General features: G+C 34.9%; 1 protein-coding gene across 1 annotated transcript in view; it reads right to left on the bottom strand.

Annotated features, from left to right (window-relative positions):
• Window positions 1-20,000, bottom strand: part of LOC137630578 (RNA-binding protein Musashi homolog Rbp6-like) — a 76,960-nt gene that overhangs the window by 38,455 nt on the left and 18,505 nt on the right. The window contains exons 3-4 of the mRNA XM_068362141.1: window positions 14,232-14,264; window positions 11,018-11,098 (exon numbers count right to left, since the gene is read on the bottom strand). Coding sequence (XP_068218242.1) covers window positions 11,018-11,098; window positions 14,232-14,264 — 114 coding nt within the window. The remainder of the gene's footprint in view (window positions 1-11,017; window positions 11,099-14,231; window positions 14,265-20,000) is intronic.

Raw genomic sequence — 20,000 nt, forward strand, 5'->3', positions numbered from 1 at the left:
GGCAAGGAGACAGCATCATAATTCTTATCATAATTCTATGAACGCAAGTTTTTTTTATTTACCATCATTTCAACTTGTAAGTCTCCTTAGATGAAAAAATTGGATGTTAGCTAAATCATGGCAAGGAGATAGGGGATAGATTCTAAAGGAAATTGATCACGAATGAAATATCAAGTTATGCTCCCACGTTTCATTAAAGAGTTCGGTTGACGTCTCAAAAAGTTTCTCTCCGGTTAAATATTTTGTTTTTCTTTGTGGCATCGACAAGATCATTATGGTTTAAACCTGGCAAACACTCCCACACCGTTGGTTGATCCAAAATCTACATTTCGAAGCGATATAGTAAAAAAAAAAAAAAAGATATGTCATCAGAGCATTGGTCTACTGAAAATAGGAGTCGCAACAAATAATGCAAGGTCTCCCAAAAACACATTTAAAAAAAAAGGGAAAATGGAACAAAAAAAAAAAAAAAAAAAAAAAAAAAATTATGGAGAAAAAACACCTGGATGAATAGAACACAATTTCTGCCTTCTCTCTAAACATTTGGTATTCATGAAAATTTAAAATTGTAGTTAGCGGTTTGTGAGGAAAAAATGGTTTGAAAAATATGAGTAGCTGGATTCCCGAAAGTTTCTTTACGCTATTGTAACTAAGTACAGTTCTGAATTCTATACACGTGGTAAAGGTACACACTATATCTTTTTAAAGACATGGTCATATTAAACGTTCATAAGCCAAACTTGAATCATACAGTATAATCATATCACTTCAAAATTAATTATTCCAATCGATTTGAAGCACACGAGAAAGTAACAATTGATCTAAATTGTGGCACAGACAGATAATTGCATACTGAGAAATTTCACATAAAAAAAACGGTCTTACGAACTGCCTCCCTAAAGCTGAAAACCGCTGATCAAGTCACATTATGTATAATCATAAAAAAAGAACAAATAAAACAAGACTAGAGACTTGCACATAGAATGTCACATCGTCTTGAGATAGCAAGCAATTGAATAAAACTTCTTCATCGATTTGACTTAAAAATATTTCACATTGTGTACAATAGATATATGGGCTTTTTGAAGGGGGGGGGGGGCAAAAGGGAGGGGAGGGGGGGAGGGGTTGCTACGATACAGCCTTGATAATATGGATCGTCTATGATAATCAATAATGAAATTAGCAAATGGCAAAAAAAGCAGATTTATAAAGGGGATTGGAGGAGAAATCAGGAGGAGGAAATTATAGGAGTTATACGCTAACATATCCATAGATAGAGATCATATCATTATCAACCATTATTTCCAAAAAATTATTAAAAAAATTGAAAAAATAACAAAAGGACAGAGCTGTTCAGTAAACACAATTCAGAGATACAATACCAGGCGTTTACAGCAAACACTTCTACCAAATTACGTTAAATCCCAGAAAAGGTCTACTTTTAATAACAATAAATAGTAATGAAAGAACTAGCTCGCGCCTACATCCTATTCACCGCCAAAATTGCTGCGCCTCACTAGATAGAAATACACAGAAATACACTATTGATACGAAAGAGTTTTCTCTCTAAGCTAAAAGTTAACTAAGTGGGTCAACCTTTTACTCATGCCTCTGGTCGCATGCATGCTTAGCGTGTCTTATCTAGAAACACTCTAGAATGAAGTATTGGCAAGAAACTAGAAGGAAATAGAAGATTTTAAAAATGTTCACCATTATATTTATTGTACATACATACATCATTTAAATGACTCGTATTTATTATTATCATTTAGGTGGTAGCACTTATGTTTAGGCATACATATCAAAACGCATCTCTGATGGCGATACATTCAGCATCATGGCAAGGATTATAGAGCACAGCCAGTACACACCATCAGTGGGTCCACGCAAAAAAACAATAGGAGGATACATTCCACATTAATAGTAGTCAAAAGAAAAATTCAAATAAAAATGATGAAAAAAATAAAAAAAAAAAATCTACATCGCCGAGTTTTGTCTCGTTCTAAAAATTGTGCCATTTGCAGACCATCACGTGACATCATCACGGCTCCCGTTAAGAACACAAAATAAAGAAATGATTCAAGCCAAAATTCCTTCGGCTCGCTCCTCATTCGGTTGGTCGCCTCGGCCATTTTCTTGAAATCTTTCTCTCCATAAAGAAGGAAAAACAAACCAATAAGAAGATGGCAGGGGCGAGGCAAGAAAGAATTGAGGAGAGAACAGACGTGGAACAGGTTGGGGAGTAATGTTCTCAAATTTCTCATTTTTTTTAACTAATGGATTGTGAACTGCTCCGTGGGAGACCCTAAGATTTATCATCATGAAAGGCGGCCTGAGAAGCAAAAAAAAAAAAAATATATAAAAATGAAAATATCCCTAGCACAACGCTTCCCTGCGGGAACCACTACTCCAGCACAATCTATCCCCTAAGATTTATTTTTCTATAGTCAAAGCCACTCACCTTAAGACTAGCAAAAAGACATAAGTGTGAATTTCCAGTGTCTCATGGACATTGTGTCAACGACTGAATCATCACAAAGGAAGCTTAAATGTTTAAAATGAGACTATGACCGAGAGAAGATTGAAATATTGTTAATTGCTATTAAAAAGGGGAAGAAGGTGCGGCTGGTCGCTTGTGGACCTCAGGGAAGAGTATTGAAAAAAAAAATAAAAACAATGGTTTATTAGATGACCGAGTACGGACATCTAAATTACAAGTAGAAAATTACAATTATGATATGCGTAAACAACTCAAGGGGAACATATAATGATAATAAATAACAGAAATGCATGCCTTAAAGAGTGGAAGTTATTCAACATAGTACATCATATTTTGTGCAAAATATATATATATATATATGTATATATAAAGGAAATAACTTTCCTTAGCCAAAAAACCAAATAAGTGTCATTTATAAGTTCTTTTTGTGCAAATACTTTCAAATCGGTCATGTCCATCAAGCACCGCTTCCATCATTTTGGGTAACTGCAAAACGAGACATGAAATGTGCCACGGGCTCTCGAACGCTTTTACAAATTTCTGCAATTTCTGCAACCTTGAGAGGAGCAGTTTTTTATGCGCCTGCCAATGCAATGCAGTTGCAGCTCTCAAGCTTAGGATCTAATTGAAAGTATCATTGATTAATGAATTATTGCAACTCGATCGAGGCTATGGAGCCTTTGGGGGTGATTCCATAGAAATGTATGATCATAATGAAAAGAAAGAAAAAGTGAGAGACACCACAATCATCCATGAAGAAGAACGGGAGCTTTATATAAAAAAAATATTTTCCTGCATTTTCTCAAGGTTCTAAAAGGATAAAAAAGAGAGGGCCTGGGTGGGTATTATCCTAAAAAGCTAATCCTGTGTCCTGATTGGGCTAAAAAATATTGTATACAGAACGGATGAAGCCCTGTAAAAATACTGACTGAAAAAAAGTAAAATTTTTGAGGTGATGCTTTTCACCTCAGAACCTCAAAATCATCAAGTTTTAAGAGGGCTGAAGTCAAACTGGGTATTTGAGAGTTGAGACAGCATATTCATGCGTTTCTTTCTCTGAAAGATCTGGTAACGAAAAATAAAGAACGAGAGAAAGGCGACAGAAAATGTAGGCTATCTCCGTAAAATACCAGATTTCTCTTCCCCAAGAAAAAAAAAAATCTTTAAAACGCAGAATCCGAACACACCCCGAGTACTCTCAGCCCCTCGACCATGTGTTTAGTGGACTACTTTACAATTTCTAAATGCACTTTCACAAAATTCACCAATTCAACAAGTATATATAGAGATATATATATCCAAATAGTAAACAGCGTACTATAACATATATGAAGTGGATTTATTTACATAAAATTCACGCATATGACAATACAAATCAATGTGCAAACTCGTGTGGCTCTAAACCTAAAATATGTTCAATGAACTTAATGATAACCAAATATATTTCATTTATTTTCATTTAATTTCACTTCACCTATTAACACCTACATTCCTGAACTTTTAAAAATATGTCTACCACAACCTGTCCCTGATTTTCCAGAAGCTTTTTATTGCATCCTGGAGGCAAGAGAACGAAGAAATGAACAACCCCCCAAAAAAAGAAATAAACAAGACATACTATACAATACTAAGTGGCCCGCAACCACTTCCTTGACTAGACGACATATGAGTGTTCATGGAAGTTAATTATCGCAGTTGCATAGTTAAAAAAGTGACGGAATTGGCACTCGATTGTAATCCTCCCTTGTCTCGATTACTTGATAACGAAAGCTGCATCAAACTACTGAATCTCAATTATTCGCTTTTGTATCATTACCAAGTGCAGCCTTCATTGCGAATGTGCGCGTGCTTGTTTGCTAGACTAGGGAAGAGAGGATTTAAAAGTTTCAAGGTCAAGTTCACGAGAGAGGGGCAACGCATCCCTACTTATTACTAGGCCTACAATCGTCGAAACTATTTATCATGAGAATCGTAGCCAATGACTGGCCTCGTGACTATGTGTAACACCATCACCTACGTCTCGTCGTCTAATGACCTAAGGAACCGTAATCCCTAAAGAGGAGGGAAGAGGCTAAAAATCGGGGTTCTTTTTTTTAAATGGCCTAGTACGTACATTCTGACCCTAGAATGACCGCGTATATCTGAGAGACAAACAAGGTAACTAGTTGAAAGGACTAGTTTTGCCCTGGGAAGTTTTTATGATTAGTCTAAGATATATCTTGGCCATGCACCCATCCCTGTGTGCCAAAACGAGAAAAAAAAATCATAATTAAAAAGGTACTGTATAGTCCATTACCACAATTCATTAAGAGTTACTGATATTATTTAAGCATTTCTTTTAAGACTACAAATTTAGCTAAGAAACGTCCTAAGGCCGTCTAAAAGCGACACGGGCAGCGAAACCTTCTACTGCAAAGTCAACTACTACAAGTTAAGAGCGGAAGCCTTCCTAAACTACTACCATTAACAGATAATAGGTTAGTATTTGATAGGAGAAGAAATCATTCCGAAAGTCTTTCTATATCTACGGTCAGTGTCAGAAGTCCTTATTTAAGATATTAAGATGATTCATTGACTTATTCCAAGGATTTGACATTCTTTCTTTGCTATATGAGGGAGGGGGGACTTGAACTTCCACAATGGAAGAACAAAGTCAAAATCAAAAAACGCTGCAAACTCAAAAAGGGAAAAAGGAAAATCTATGGTCTAATCAAAATCGACAAATTCATTCATAAAATTTCACTAGCTAAGCCAGTCATTAGGTAACGTTTGTTAAAATAATTTATTGCCCATTTCTAGTTTTAGGTGGAAGGATGACCATTAATAGAGAATTGCCATTCTAACCGATTCACAAATCTTGATTAAAAAGACCTATTTGGTGGTGTTCGACACGGTCAGGGCCTTTCTAAAACAAATCTCAATTGACCAATCAAAACCCGTCAAAAAGAAGGCTAATGGACAATCAGGAGTTCTCTTGACTGGACAAAAACAGATCGAAGGAGCTGACCATAGGAACACCATCTCTAGCGCGCGGATGGAGCGACTATAAGTGGTTTAATACGCACACAAAAAAAATGGAATGATTTTATTGATTAACCATTTTATTCTTTTAAGAGACAACTTCCTAACAAAATTAGAATGATACGAAAATGCAATAAAATTATTAGAAATTAATTGAAAACGATCGTTAATCTCTCGTGTGTTCTACAGTGTTGTACTATTATCACTTGAGGAGTTGATGAATCTAGTATCGACGGTTCCTCTACAATTTCCTTAAATTGAAAAAATCTTCAATTGACAGACATCACATTCAACTTAAATGCGAAGGATGGAATAGAGCGCTAACAAAGTCAACGACACGCACTGAACTATATCACAAAAATCAATTATATTTTTTCTTCCGGTTTAAATAACCCGAAGGCATAGGCTTAAAAAAATATATTCCACTAAAGCTTCCCTATAACCCCAAAGTCCCCAACAAATATATCGGCAATTAATGTATATGAGGGCGTCCTTCTGAGTCAGTGGTGTCTTATCCTTCAACTTCCTCCTCCATTTACACTAAAGGATAAAAATAAATGACCTTCCCTACACAGCATCTGCTGAAGGTCATCCAGTCCCTTCCAGTTTCAATGTTTTTTTTTATTTTTAGTATTTGGGAAAAAATTATATCAAGCCTCCATTTTTATCGCACTGATTTGTGCATGCATTTAAACAAACGTGTGAACATGCGTACATATACCACTACTTTTCACACTAGTTAGGAAAATTTACTTTCTGGTTGAGCAATAACCATGATTGTAATTATGAAGCATTCTCCTGTTCCAACAAATCGTTCATTTTCGTGATCAAAATTGGCCTACAGATGCATACTAACCTACTCGTCCTTATTTAATCCTGTTGTGTCATTCGCACTTTCACGGTGGTTTAATATGGTAGCAAGTTCGAAGAAAGATTATCATTCAAACGTTCATTACTGAAACTATTTAAAATACTCTTATTCCCAATACCTTGACACAATCGATGGTATAACCGTGGCTTTTATAAGAGTGGTACATTTTGTATTGATTACCACGTTGTTCGATAACTAAGCAAGCTGCTCTAATCAAATATACCAATTTCATATTACAAATTTTGATATCTCAAACACCAAACTAGAACATCACCTAAAGGTAACTGCAGCAGTACTAATGTCAAGCTAACAATTCCGATCGTGTTGGCATTCTATATGAGAATAAAACCTGGAAAATAATTTGTCGTACGAACGTGTCCTCAATCAAATTTAGATAACGCTTCGTTTTCCTACCCTATGACTACAGTACTAGTCAAAAGATATTGTAACCTGGCCTTTCTTCTAATTTTTGCAAAGCAAATGTGGTCTTCCACCTGTCACGACAGCAATAAGACCCTAATGATGTAATCACCTATCGACCTTGGAATAATAGAGCCGGTCAGCACAGACAAGGCACTGGCATTAACCGAGCTTTAGCTTTAAAACATTAAAAGGAAGATAAAAGGAGCGATAGAATGGAAAAAAATAATGGGAATAGTGGGAAAATGAAAAATTGTGATATGAGTAAAAAATAGGTTTTTAAAAAGTATGAAAATGGTCCAGAAAACTTTGAAAATTTCCGCCACCCTAAAAAATCCATCACACCTTGTATACAAAGCGTATACATGGTGGTTAGATTTTGTAAGACATCCCCGGAAGGTCGATGAAATCCGACCATAACCAATTAACTGCCAGTGCAATATATTTACATAATCGTTGCCCGTGCCTTGACTATGCACCAGTCCCACGAGCTGACAGTGACAAAGTGACGTTACTGCTCTTCACATTGGGAGCAGTATACCTATCCTGCCCTTTTAAAACTGGACGCCTCTCCCAATACCAAAGACTTCTTCAGGATGAATTTAAATCTTTGCCATCTATAACCAATTTGAAAATCCATAAAAAAATAACCACTGCAGACCATTCAATACGGGAGGCATAACGGAAAGTTCACCAGTCACTCACTCATTACAAGGAACGGCCTCCCATATGGACTTTACCTTCTCGACTGTTTTACGAATGACAACTCCAATCATGAAGGTTAAAATAATTACATACCCGATGAACCGAGAGAGAGACAACGTTGCAGATCCACGTTAAATACAATTTTCCCCAAAAGCCGGAGATACACTTGTGTTCTCCCACTCCTTCATATAGCTAAGGTTATTTAAAGAAAGGCGCTGCGGAGACCGCACCTCACCACCAACAAAAGGGACTGGATGGACCGAGAAAGATGGGATGGTTTCAAGTCTAGCTCATTATATTAAATAAAAAATCATAGTTCATATTGCCAACCTCTTGCATTTATGCCTCAAGAGGTTTAGACGATCCCAAGCGGAATGCCTATGGACTTCAGAGGCAAAAAAATTGAATGAATATAAAAAGTGATCAAATGCCCTTTTTTCCTCCCTTCTGAACCCCAACCCTTTACGTCATCAATGAAAAATTGGAAATAACCCCGTATATGAAATGGCATCTTTCAATATCCGTTAAGTACAAAAATTATAAGATTTGTGGGATTTAAATAAACCGCAGTACACTGAAATCAGTGTAAAACGAAGCTAACAGAACCTGTCCACCTTATAGCTTTAAATGATCGGCATGTTCCAAATCAAGGCTTATCCTCCTTATTCATAAATAGAATAAAGTATCGCTTTCTCACTAAATGAGTAAAAATAACAACGTTTGTTCGTCAAAATCCATTTTATGCAGTTCTGCGTTCTATGATCGTTAAAAGTCATCCCTTCTTCACACCGAAACCAGAGTTAGCGACGAGGCTAATGCACCCATCTCGCCCTATTATATTATCAGACCAAACTCATTTATCCAGCAACAAAGTTTATCCCTATTCTTTAATCAGATAAACTTGCATATAGAGAGAAAAACAAGACAGGTTATATCCAGTTGCAGCAACAAGATTAGATAGGAAGTGTCCCTCAGTGATATATATAAAAAAAGACATGAAACCCAACATAAAAAATAAATGAAATTTCTGACTCATTTCTCTAAACATCTTCAGGAAAAAAAATCTATTCTCAAATTATTCACCACTATAACAAACATTATCATATTTTGGGTTTTGGGTAAAGAGATAAATGTTATCATCTTCACGGGAGCCTTTCGTTTTTTTTTTTATCAAAGTCTTTGAAATGCTATCTTTTATCAGCAAATAAATAGTATATCATCACAGAGGAGAATCATGTTGCCCTTTAGTGAACACGGCGAGAGAGAGTTGAGAAGGGCGCCGCAGGTAGCACTATTAGGTCCATAGGGTTATATACAAGGCATGAGACTTTGGGCTCAATCTCTGGCGCGAGTGTGTGTTCAATTCAGGAGTGCCCAACCAGGTTTAAAGCAGGATTCAAACCGATATATTCTCCCAATGGAAACTTGCCATCAGGCAAAATTCCAACAATCCCTGGGAAAAGAAATAGAGAAAATCAAAATCTTTTTACCTACTAATTGACTGAAACTTTTCATTATATCAACAACAAACTTCTTTCTGATAAGGGTACATAACAAGCTGGACATCAAGACTGACTGAATCCTTTTGACACACAAAATTTTGCCGTAGCAGCTTTTTATATATAGATTATTTACTTCGAATAACAAGTCAACATAAACCAAACAAAAAAACTAGAGAAGCTATGGCAGTGAAGTTATAACAAGGGAGTTATGACTGATTGAAAAAAGTATACATATAGTACTTCACAAGAAAATAACTTAAGAAAAGTTAAAAAAAAAGCTAATTTAGCATATCTTGAGGTGAGTGTTTTGTACCTCCAATAGGGTAGGTGATGTCAGTTGACTGGTTTTTATGAACAAGAAAAAGGTCACTCCGTAAACTATCTTGCTGCTACAACTACCAACACACTGGCTACTGAGATTGTAGTGTGTATATATATATATAGATATAAATATATATATACATATATGCAACAGTAACAAAAAGACAGAAAAAAAAGCAAAAGGAACATACAAGTACAGATAAGGAAAGTCAGAAAAGCTAAAAAAAGTGTAAGAGAGAGAGAGAGAGAGAGAGAGAGAGAGAGAGAGAGAGAGAGAGAGAGAGAGAGAGAGAGAGAGAGAGAGAGAGAGAGAGAGAGGGCCATACCACACCACTCTACCAATTAGCCCTCAGTATTTTTTTTTTACACTGTACGACGATATGGAGCAGACACTTGTACATTACTCCTTCTTCATGGGGAACTCTGACACACAATACGGTATGATTCACTGATGAAGGAGAAAAAAAAAAGATAAGAGTGAGAGAAGGAAAATTCTGATATCAGAAATAACATCCGGGATTTAAAAAATTGTCTTCCTTCGGATTAACATTCTCAAGTGAGATTTTTCCAAAAAAAATTAAAAATAAAAGCTTTTCAGTTGTAGTAAAATTGGCTGGTTTTGGCTACCTTTCCAAAGAGTATTCATGGTTAGTGGGACAAAAATTTCATTCACGTTAGTCATTGAAAAGATACCCAACCATGTGCCTTCTTCCACAAAACAGGAAAGGAAAAAAAAAATATGAAAAATTACACAGTTTTTCCTTTCATCATACTTATATCCGTTCCCATATCGCCGAAAGGGTTAATGGAAATGAAAAGAATAAAAGTAACACAATACAAAAAATACATTACTTACTTCTATCGAGTCTTACATAATACAGGACGAATAAACTACGCAGAACGAGATAATTGGCAGCCTACACAAACTGCACCAGAGAAAAAACCAGATCTAGATATGCCTACCAAACCCTACAGTTACAGTACAAATACTCTTGCCTACAACTTTGCTGGGCTGCGTAAGGAGTTATTTACTTTCATCATGTAGTAGTAAATGCTCACTAATAAGGGGAAAAAAGTCACATGCATCAAAGCCAAAAGATAATGGGTGAAAATGCTTCTTTTTTTTTACGACGCTTTTGTTTTATTCATAGAGGGAATAAGGAAGAAATATTAAGGCAGGTGTAAAAGAAATCATATGGCTAATAGAAAATGTTTGCAGAGTTGCTATGGTTTTAGTTCTTTTTTTGCTTTTATATTCCGATCTCTTTCTCAAAATAGGTATAGATCCTATGCTCGTAAACTCAACAATTGGGTGACGGCACGGTAGAGCAAAAATTGGGGAAAAAATTTACAAAGTACTTGAAATCTGCAAAAATGGGAAAAAAAATTACCATGAAATGAAAAGTCAATAAAATACACGGTGATAAAAATATCCAGTACAAAGTAATACATCATCACGTGCATTTTGTTTTTTCTCCTCCCAAAAACTTTGAGGAGCTTTGAATGTATAATTAATATTGCCAAATGAAAGTCAATGAAATGATAAAATTGGAGAAGAAGCCATCTCCCATCTGCAGAGTGTAAGTATGAGTTACAACTGCAATGCATGCAGGTTATAAAATCCCACATCGACCGGATGGGGAAGACAGAGCGCAGCAACACCCGAGTTCAAATTACCTGCTGGGTAAGGAAACCCGAAGCTCGGGTAGCTAGCATAGCCGCGACCTGCGTAGGCGGCATATGCGGCTGCCTGGATCCCTGGAAAGAAAACAGCAGAAAGACAAGTCGTTAAAAAAACAATGGCGTATTCTCTGAGGCAAAGGAGGATGTACAACGCCTACAAGGACAATTCTCTTTGTGTTTACCTTAGGAACATTGGGTAACTATACTCAATTTCTTTTAATGAGGCGCATTTGCGCTGACTCGCAGCGGTGCCCTTTTAGTTCGGAAACATTTTCTGCCATCTGATTGGTTAGAATTATCGTCCAACCAATCAACGATCAGGAAACTTTTCCGAGCTAAAAGGGCACCCCGTGCGAGTGTAAACCTGCCTCACTAAAAAGAATTGACTATACGACAACTCTTCCGGCTATGAAATTACAGACAAAATGACTTTAGCCTTCAGATAATTCGTTGATACCCACACACACACACTAGTAAACAGAACAAGATTCCCTTTGAAGGCGTTTTCCTCCGACAGACTTATTTTATAATGAAATTATTCAGTGCTCTTGTGGTGATCATTATTGTGAAATTTGCGACTTATTTCTGATCCAATTTTAAAAAAGTTAATTCTAAACAATATTTTTGATTAAGGAAGAAGTGAAAAAGATTAATCTACGCGAAACAGATTTTTGGGGCTAATTCCTACATGGTAATAAACTATAGCACTGGACATGCAATTACAATTCTAAGTAAGATATCTTTATTAGCATGGTACTGCATTTACTTTAAAAAAAACTACTAAGTTTATATTGGCATATGACAAAGCTTCAAAAAACTAAGATACCTCCGGCAACAACCTGAGACTAAGTTTGCTACAGGTTCTACAAAACTACAAATTTAATTATATTAAAAAGAGATAAAATAATAATAAGAATAAAAAAAGAGTCAGTCAAGACAACTTAAGTGAAAAGTGGTTATGGACTTTTCAAAAGACCAGGAATAAAAGCTTAAAAGTTCTTCATTATTTTCTCCTCCTCCTCCTTCAATACCTTGAAATTCTCTCTTTTCGCCATTAAAAAAAAACTAGAATAGTAATGATGAAGAAGCCCATTTTCTTTTCCTTATTCCTAGGTGATGCCCGAGGTATTAAATGGAGGAAAATTAGCCGCACTCGAACCTGTCCCAGCATATTTATAAATATATGTAAAAATCAAAGACACTGATTCCTTTTACAGAAAGGATGCTATTAATATCCTGAACTGAGACACATCATTGTTTCACGTCTCAAAAAAATGGAAAATTAAAATCAAAATTAACTGATGCAAAGCGAAGAGGAGCATCTCCAAAAATAAACAAAATTGTCTGGAAAGGAATCAGGCGTCTTTTGCCCACAATATCAAATAAATTTAAAACAAATATGACTCGGAAATGATTTTACGTACCATCCATGACTCCCAGTGTTTAACCAGACTGGTTTTTTATATTGTGTTCTATCACTTTCCCTCTTAAAAAAAAAAAAAAAAAAAACTATTATGTCTTCAGTTCCCAATCGGAAGCAGGAGTACCTATGAGGAACATTGGCGTCCAAAATTCCGTTTTCAGGACCAGTGCCATTATCAAGAGCTTGTAGAAAACTGGTGTACACATGTTAGTAGTAATGTGGAAAAAGATTTTGTTACGTGACCCTAATCAAATATTACCATGTGAGAGTATTGCATTCATTCCAACGGAGAGGCTCAAGGGTTAACATTATCAACATTTCACAATTGCTGACGGCTTTGACAATTTTTTTCTTAAAACGAAATTCAAACATACTTGTATCGCATACCTTAATACATTAGTGAAAAAATAGTTACATTAAATCTATAATGAAAAATTATTTTTACTTTATTTTTTTTCATTTACAATCCAAAATACTACTTATTAGTCAATAATATTAGTTTCTTTCTTCAAGCGAATATTTTTTTTTTCACAATTTCAAAATATGAAAAACATTTTTACAAAGGATAGAAAACAACAAACTCGCAAACTTTCACTCTAAAGGAATTCACGCACTCCAACATAAATGTATACCGTGTTCATGTATGATTTTTTTAGAAAGGACTTGTACAGGATTAGGAAATTTATATAACCTCTTCTATCAACTCAATATTGAAATTTAATCAAACAAAAACAGATCTCGATTGAAATAAATGACACTGAAAAAATTCTATTTTTTTTTTCTCAGAGATCGATAGTTCTGTTTCCAAGGAAACAAATCATAACTATTTTCTCTGAACGTCTTCAAGTAAAAGTATAATAACTATAAAGTTATGAATTTCTTCCAATAATTTCCACACAGCTAAAATGAACATTGTTCTTCCGTTCACTGACGAAGAGGAGATTTTAATGCTTGTTCTTGAGAACACTTACCCTAATGCTTCAACTGTGTGACAAGTTGGACTATGCCCCAGATAATCTGTTCAAGCTAATATCTGTGAGAATTGGAATAAACAAATGTTTATAAAAAAAATTTAGCATTAGACATACAAATATATATGATGACAAAATGGTAGAAAATTAGTCTTTTGGTTTTTTTTTTCCAGTCATTTCCGTAAAGAAAATAATTTTTTTTTTTTTATATATAATTCGATTGTCTCTCCGATGTGGTGGGGTGGGGCAGCACAGGCTATCTCTTTATAATGGTTTTTTATTCCTTTTTTTGATAATTTCATTGTTTCTAATTTAGTTCTTAGTTCATTATCATTTTGCTGGGTTTTATGGCTAGTTGTTTTTTAGTTTTTCCTTTTCATGTGGGCTACATAATAATACGCAAACAGAACAGGCTCGGGTGAGGTGATTTTTGGCCCCCAAGGACTACACTACACGATGGCTGACCACGGGAGGAGGAGGAGGAGGAGTATCCTACAGTAGAAGTGATCTGCTGAAGGATATTCCTCCTCCACTCATAGGACGCCACTCTTCCCTCACACTCGCCGCTAATGGGGAGAGGTGTTGCTCGCATATTGACATTGGATTTAGTTACAGAATAATGGTCATTATTATCTCTACAGAAAATAAAGTCTCATGATCTATATACAAGTGACTTTGTAAAATAAGATTTCGAGAGTTAAGTTAGCAGCAGCAGCACCTACTACGGCAGGCACGGGAGAGGGTGACATAAGTGGGCGGACCTGGTGTAGGGTGGCCCTGGGTGGCTAGTATAGTAACAAGAAGAAATACATACCATCAGGGAGAGCTCCCAGCGACCAAACTAGATCTAGAACATTTGAGAGGAAAGAGAAAAAGAACTAGATCAGACACCTTATCATGAAGGCATTCAATAGTTGATGACATTTATGACTGCAATTGAATACTGAACACAAAAAGGTTTGGATGCCCCAAATTAAGTGTGTGAAAATCTAATTGCATTAAAATGACTATATCAAAAGCCCACTCTCGGGGAATTTATGTATAATAATAAAAAAACCACATCTCCAAAATGGAATCATTAAAATTAAATGTCCAACAGGGACAACTAGACAGAGTTCTTTTTTTCCGCTAAAAAAAAAAAAGAGGATCAACTCGGTGTATATATGCTATAGACCCTTCATTGGTCACTGGGAGCGCGAGCCAAGTATGTCATGCCGCTCACCAACAAACCATTTCAGTTAACTTCTTTTTTTTTTCCTGATTATCATTGAACTGAGATCTTAAGCGAATCATCATCTTTTTGGTTTCAGACGTTTTTGAACTTCCTTTCTTTGCTGTTTTGTTTTTTATGAACTGATTTTATTTCTGAACAGAGTGCACTGGGCCGGCCACACACCAGTTGCTAAATTTATTATTGGAAAGTTGTGATCTCCACCTGATAAATATATTTATGTAATTAATGTCATATATGTATACAAATTGCATTATCATATTCTTTTTAAATAACCAGGCTTATATTTACCCCACACCCTCTCTAAGAATGGAGAGGTGTATAGAGATACAACAAGGCGATAATATAGATAAAATAGATATATGATACATACAAGGCTGATAAATATATATATGCGTACACATATATATTTATGAGAAAAAAAGAACAAAATTAGCAAAAAAAATGAGAGAGAGAGAGAGAGAGAGAGAGAGAGAGAGAGAGAGAGAGAGAGAGAGAGAGAGAGAGAGAGAGAGAGAGAGAGAGAGAGAGATAGCGCAATCTATAAAAAAAAGGAATTAGAACCTGGTGATGTGTCTATTTTAGCAGAGTATAAAAAGCATAACAATAATAATAAAATCAAAGAAATGAAAATCAAGATTAGGATTTCAAGAGCAAATCGGTCTAGGCATCTATCTGTCTTCCATCTTTCCCTTGAGAGAAAAGATGAAGGTGGTGATTTTCATGAAATCACACACCTTACTGATTTCTCTTTTTATTTCATCTTTCTACAAAAGATTTGTGTGAGCTCTACGTGGCTAGTTCTGTCTACTCTAAAAGGGGCTCTATCTAGATAAAGACAAACAGTAAATGTACGGTCAAAAGTTTGTTTATTCTATCAACAGTTATAATACAAGGCTTGATGCCTATGTTAAACTAGCATATATTATCATTGGCACATGACATTACGAAAAAATTCAAAGGCCTCTTTAAATGGAATTTCATAACCAAAACCCTGTCATTTGGTACCAATTAAGTACTAAATAATCACATAGGCCATTCATGAAAAAAAAAGCCTTGTAATGGCATTGTCTTCTATAGGCTCTTTTTTTTTTTTAAGTAAATCAAGTGTGCACGGCCCCGCTCCATAGCTACTAGACACCGACATATTTTTTATATTTTTTTTTCAATAATAATGACGATTAATTATATTCACAGCTACGACTTTTATTTTTTTTATTTTCTTAATTTTTATAGAACTGCAGGAAATATACATATGGACCCATGTTGTATGAAGTCTAAAATCTTTAAAAATTGGCATGGGCCTCCGTGACATGTTGAACTATATCTTACGTTATTTTAATATTATTCCTGTATTCTACCTTCTTTAATCAGTCTTAATTCCCTTCTCGACTTTTAAGCAGCCATGGGGTCATAGGTTGCATAATCGCCTAAAACCACTTATTAAGTTATGCTATACACATACATACACATTTATAAATAATATTTGACATATACATACATCCATAGACACGTGTATACAGACATTGGTGTGATTATTTACATAAACCTATATTTACACATGTGCAAGTTTGCACTTAAGCATTCCCACACATGCACAGAAATATACTTTATGTATACAAGTCACACACAAGTCCGCGGCTATACACCTGTGAGAGCGAGTATGCATATGCAATTGGTAGTCCAAAACAACTGATTTCGAGTGAACCGCATACAACTTGACGTTGAAAGCCTTCCTTAATATCTATAGGGCTAATAAATACTCTAGCAGAGATTACTAGTGTCATGAAGTTCTACCGTTTCTGTACCGGAGAAGCCTTGTACCGTACCAAACCACAACCAAAAAAAAAAAAATTAAGATAAAAAACTAATGTAAAAAAGTATATATTTATATGTATTTAACTATATATAGTTTCCTCGGTTATATTTGATCTACTTGCAAACTCCCTCCCCAATTTCTCTTACCTACAACAGCCTGTTTCATAATGGTAAACGGGCGTTTTTTTTTTTTGTATATTTTTTCTCGACAGCTTATATAATTGAACATTAAAAAGTATATATGTAAAAAAATGAAAAGCAGTGCTCTATTTGTAGCACGATCTAAAATATACGATATGTGACAATTAACTCAGACTCGGGAGTAGCTATAGGAACTCTAAAAAGAATAGAATACAAAGACAGATATTAAAAGGACTTACTTCTCTAATAAGCTATTCCATAAGATGGCGGGGGAAGAGGGTGCCAACCCCCTGAATCCAAGGTCTCATGGCCAAATTCTACTGAGAGAGAGAGAGAGAGAGAGAGAGAGAGAGAGAGAGAGAGAGAGAGAGAGAGAGAGAGAGACGTTGAATAGACGACGATAATTATTAACTTGTAAAATTGAGCAGATATATCCATTGCCTTCCAACGATGTGCATATCTATTTCTTTGTAATTTTTTATATTCTTTTTCGTTATTTTGCAAAACTGTCTAGCCAAAATAACAAATAAAAAAACAGGAGCATCCTACGATAAACTCTCTCAATACTATTAAGTCCTTTTGGTTGACACTTGTTTATCATTACACAAGCTTTCTTACAACAGGCAGCTGCCAAAACAAACCCGGTCTACTAATAATTAAACAAGATAAAAATGAGAACTGTAAAACCTGGCAGCTAATTTCATTTTAGTAAAAACCTACCAGAAATTATTCCTAGAAAAGAAGCATTTATTATAATAGTGCCTCTACAACTCCCCCTAAAGTTTGTTTACCAACTAGTTAGTATAAAAGTATAAAATATCTGATCTAGCGACGATGAAGTATGCAGTGAACCTCCCCCTTATAATCATTGAGCTATTATACCATCACTGAATTGGTGTAAGGTCTAACCACTGCTAATATTAGGTTCATAAAAAGGGGCCTCCCCGCGGCTATCACTATCATCAATATCAAAGTTGTTGTTGTTGTTGTTGATGTTGTTGTCACTGGTGTTCTTGTTGTTGAAAGTTTAGACCACTAAAAGATGATATCTAACCCGGCTCTGTCTCAACCAAAAGGTATACAAATATATTTTGGATCTCTCATTCATGATTTCTTAATTTTTTTTAAAGACTTTGGTTTGCTTTTGATTTGACACTATGCTTAAAACTTACGTTTTATAAATCAATATATTTTTAATAATTATATTGATCTGTATCATTTTCTTACGAGTCTTTGGAATCGGATATATTATTTGGTTTGATTTATACTGTTTGATCGCTGTTTATACACATATATAGTATACAATATATATATATATATATATATATATATATACGTATATATATATATATATATATATATATATATATATATATATATATATATATATATATATACGTATATATATATATATATATATATATATATATATATATATATACATATACATATATATATATATATACATATATATATATATATATGCATAATATTATATATATATATATATATATATATATATATATATATATATATATATATATATATATATATATATATATATATATATTGTAAATTATATGGATTGCCTTGCTCACCAGAAAGTTAAAAGAATATATACATATAAAAGTATGATTTTTTCTTTTTGATCTACGAAAGCAAAGAGAAGTTTTGAATGGTTGCTATGCGAATTTGATTTTCTGTTAAGTTTTGATCTACAGTATTTTAGTTTTTGAAGAAAACCAGAAATACTTGGAAGGTGCTGTTCTAAATACATAAAGTAAAGTGCCTGAGTGGTTGTCCCTGATAGAACATTTAATATAATGATCGTTTGATGTTCAGATAGCAGTATTATGCCAAAAAACCAGGTGAATTATTTGGAATTAAAAGTGTGTTTGTGTGTTTTGGATGCAGTAGAGCTCTATAGCTGTTCTTAGAGATGGATGAAGCCTTATACGCTTTAAATACTCACATGATCTACTTTTTCAATACATTACTCAAATTCATTATTAAAAACTACGATAAAAATGTTTATACGATTCAAAGGACACTTGCAATATATTTCTAACTATAAACTTTGAAGGATTTTAGTCCTATGATGAAGTAGCGGAGGGCAACTTCCCCAACTACCTAGGTCAAGAAAAATAGGTCTTCAAACTAAAATAAAAAAAGTTAAAGTTACCACAGGTATGCGTAAATATATAGAGAGCGCTAGTCTACAAGTAACCTTCTACAGTTTGCTACTTTTCTGTGTTATAACTATGGAGGGGGGGCGCGGTTATAGCCAAGCCAAACACAAAATAAATAAAGAAAAAAACAACAACATATAGAAGACAATGTGAGCATACAGAAAAAAAGAAAAAACATCTGCAACACAGCTGTATAGTCATCTTGACACTATCATCACTATCAACATTAACACCTGTAGGGTCAGGGGTGCGCGCACCTTCTGTCTACGCCGGCGCGTAAGCTCATCCCCCAACCTTCAAGGCGTTAATTGTACGCAGGTAAATGTATAAGACTCTCCTAGACTGGTATCCAAACCTTTTTATGCAGCACGTGTAAAGTGGCTACGTAAAGTTCTGCATATTGCGTAAGTCGGTGGCCCCGTTTAAGTACTATTTGGCTTACGGTAAATTATATATATAATATATATAAAAAAACACATGCGACCCTACATACGTACATGGCCTTTACCTTACAATTTAGCTTGGTATTGTCAAATAAAACTGGACTGCAACGAGTTCTGTAACTTTTAAACACAACACAATAGCAAGTGGTCCATTTCAACCACTGGCACCTGGAGGAGGCTGAAAGTTGAAACTACGCAAACCATGTAAATACTGCTGGGTCTCTTTGCACTTAGAGAGAAAGAGAGACAAGATTATATAAAAAGGGGTCCTCAACTTACGCAAGTGTTGCAGAGACTCACGAGAGTACCATGGTCCATGTTAAGTACAATGGTCCAGTTAAGTACATAGCCTACGTAAGTACCAACATAAGTACCACGTTTCGAAACAGGAGAGCAGAACAGAGCTATGACCTATTTACATCAATACAGCAGTATCACTTTCAATATTATCATTAATATTATTTATTTTATTTAATATAGTAGCTTGCTTCTTATCACTTAAGGATGATGTACTTTAGTACTTCACAAGAACTTCACCACTGCACTTGACAACAAGGGGAAGACAAGACATCGAAGCTTTACATTTACGTGAATATTTTTTTTTACCTCTCATTTGCATAGACATTGGAAAAAAAAGTGAATTATAATACTGGAAATTATTGAATCATAATAATATGCATTCTGTATTTACTTATACAAACTAATACAGAGAAAGCCCTAACACTGTCTGACCCCCGTGTGGGTTTAAAGTCAACAACCAC

This window comes from Palaemon carinicauda, chromosome 38 (assembly GCF_036898095.1).
Source record: "Palaemon carinicauda isolate YSFRI2023 chromosome 38, ASM3689809v2, whole genome shotgun sequence".
NCBI lineage: Eukaryota > Metazoa > Arthropoda > Malacostraca > Decapoda > Palaemonidae > Palaemon > Palaemon carinicauda.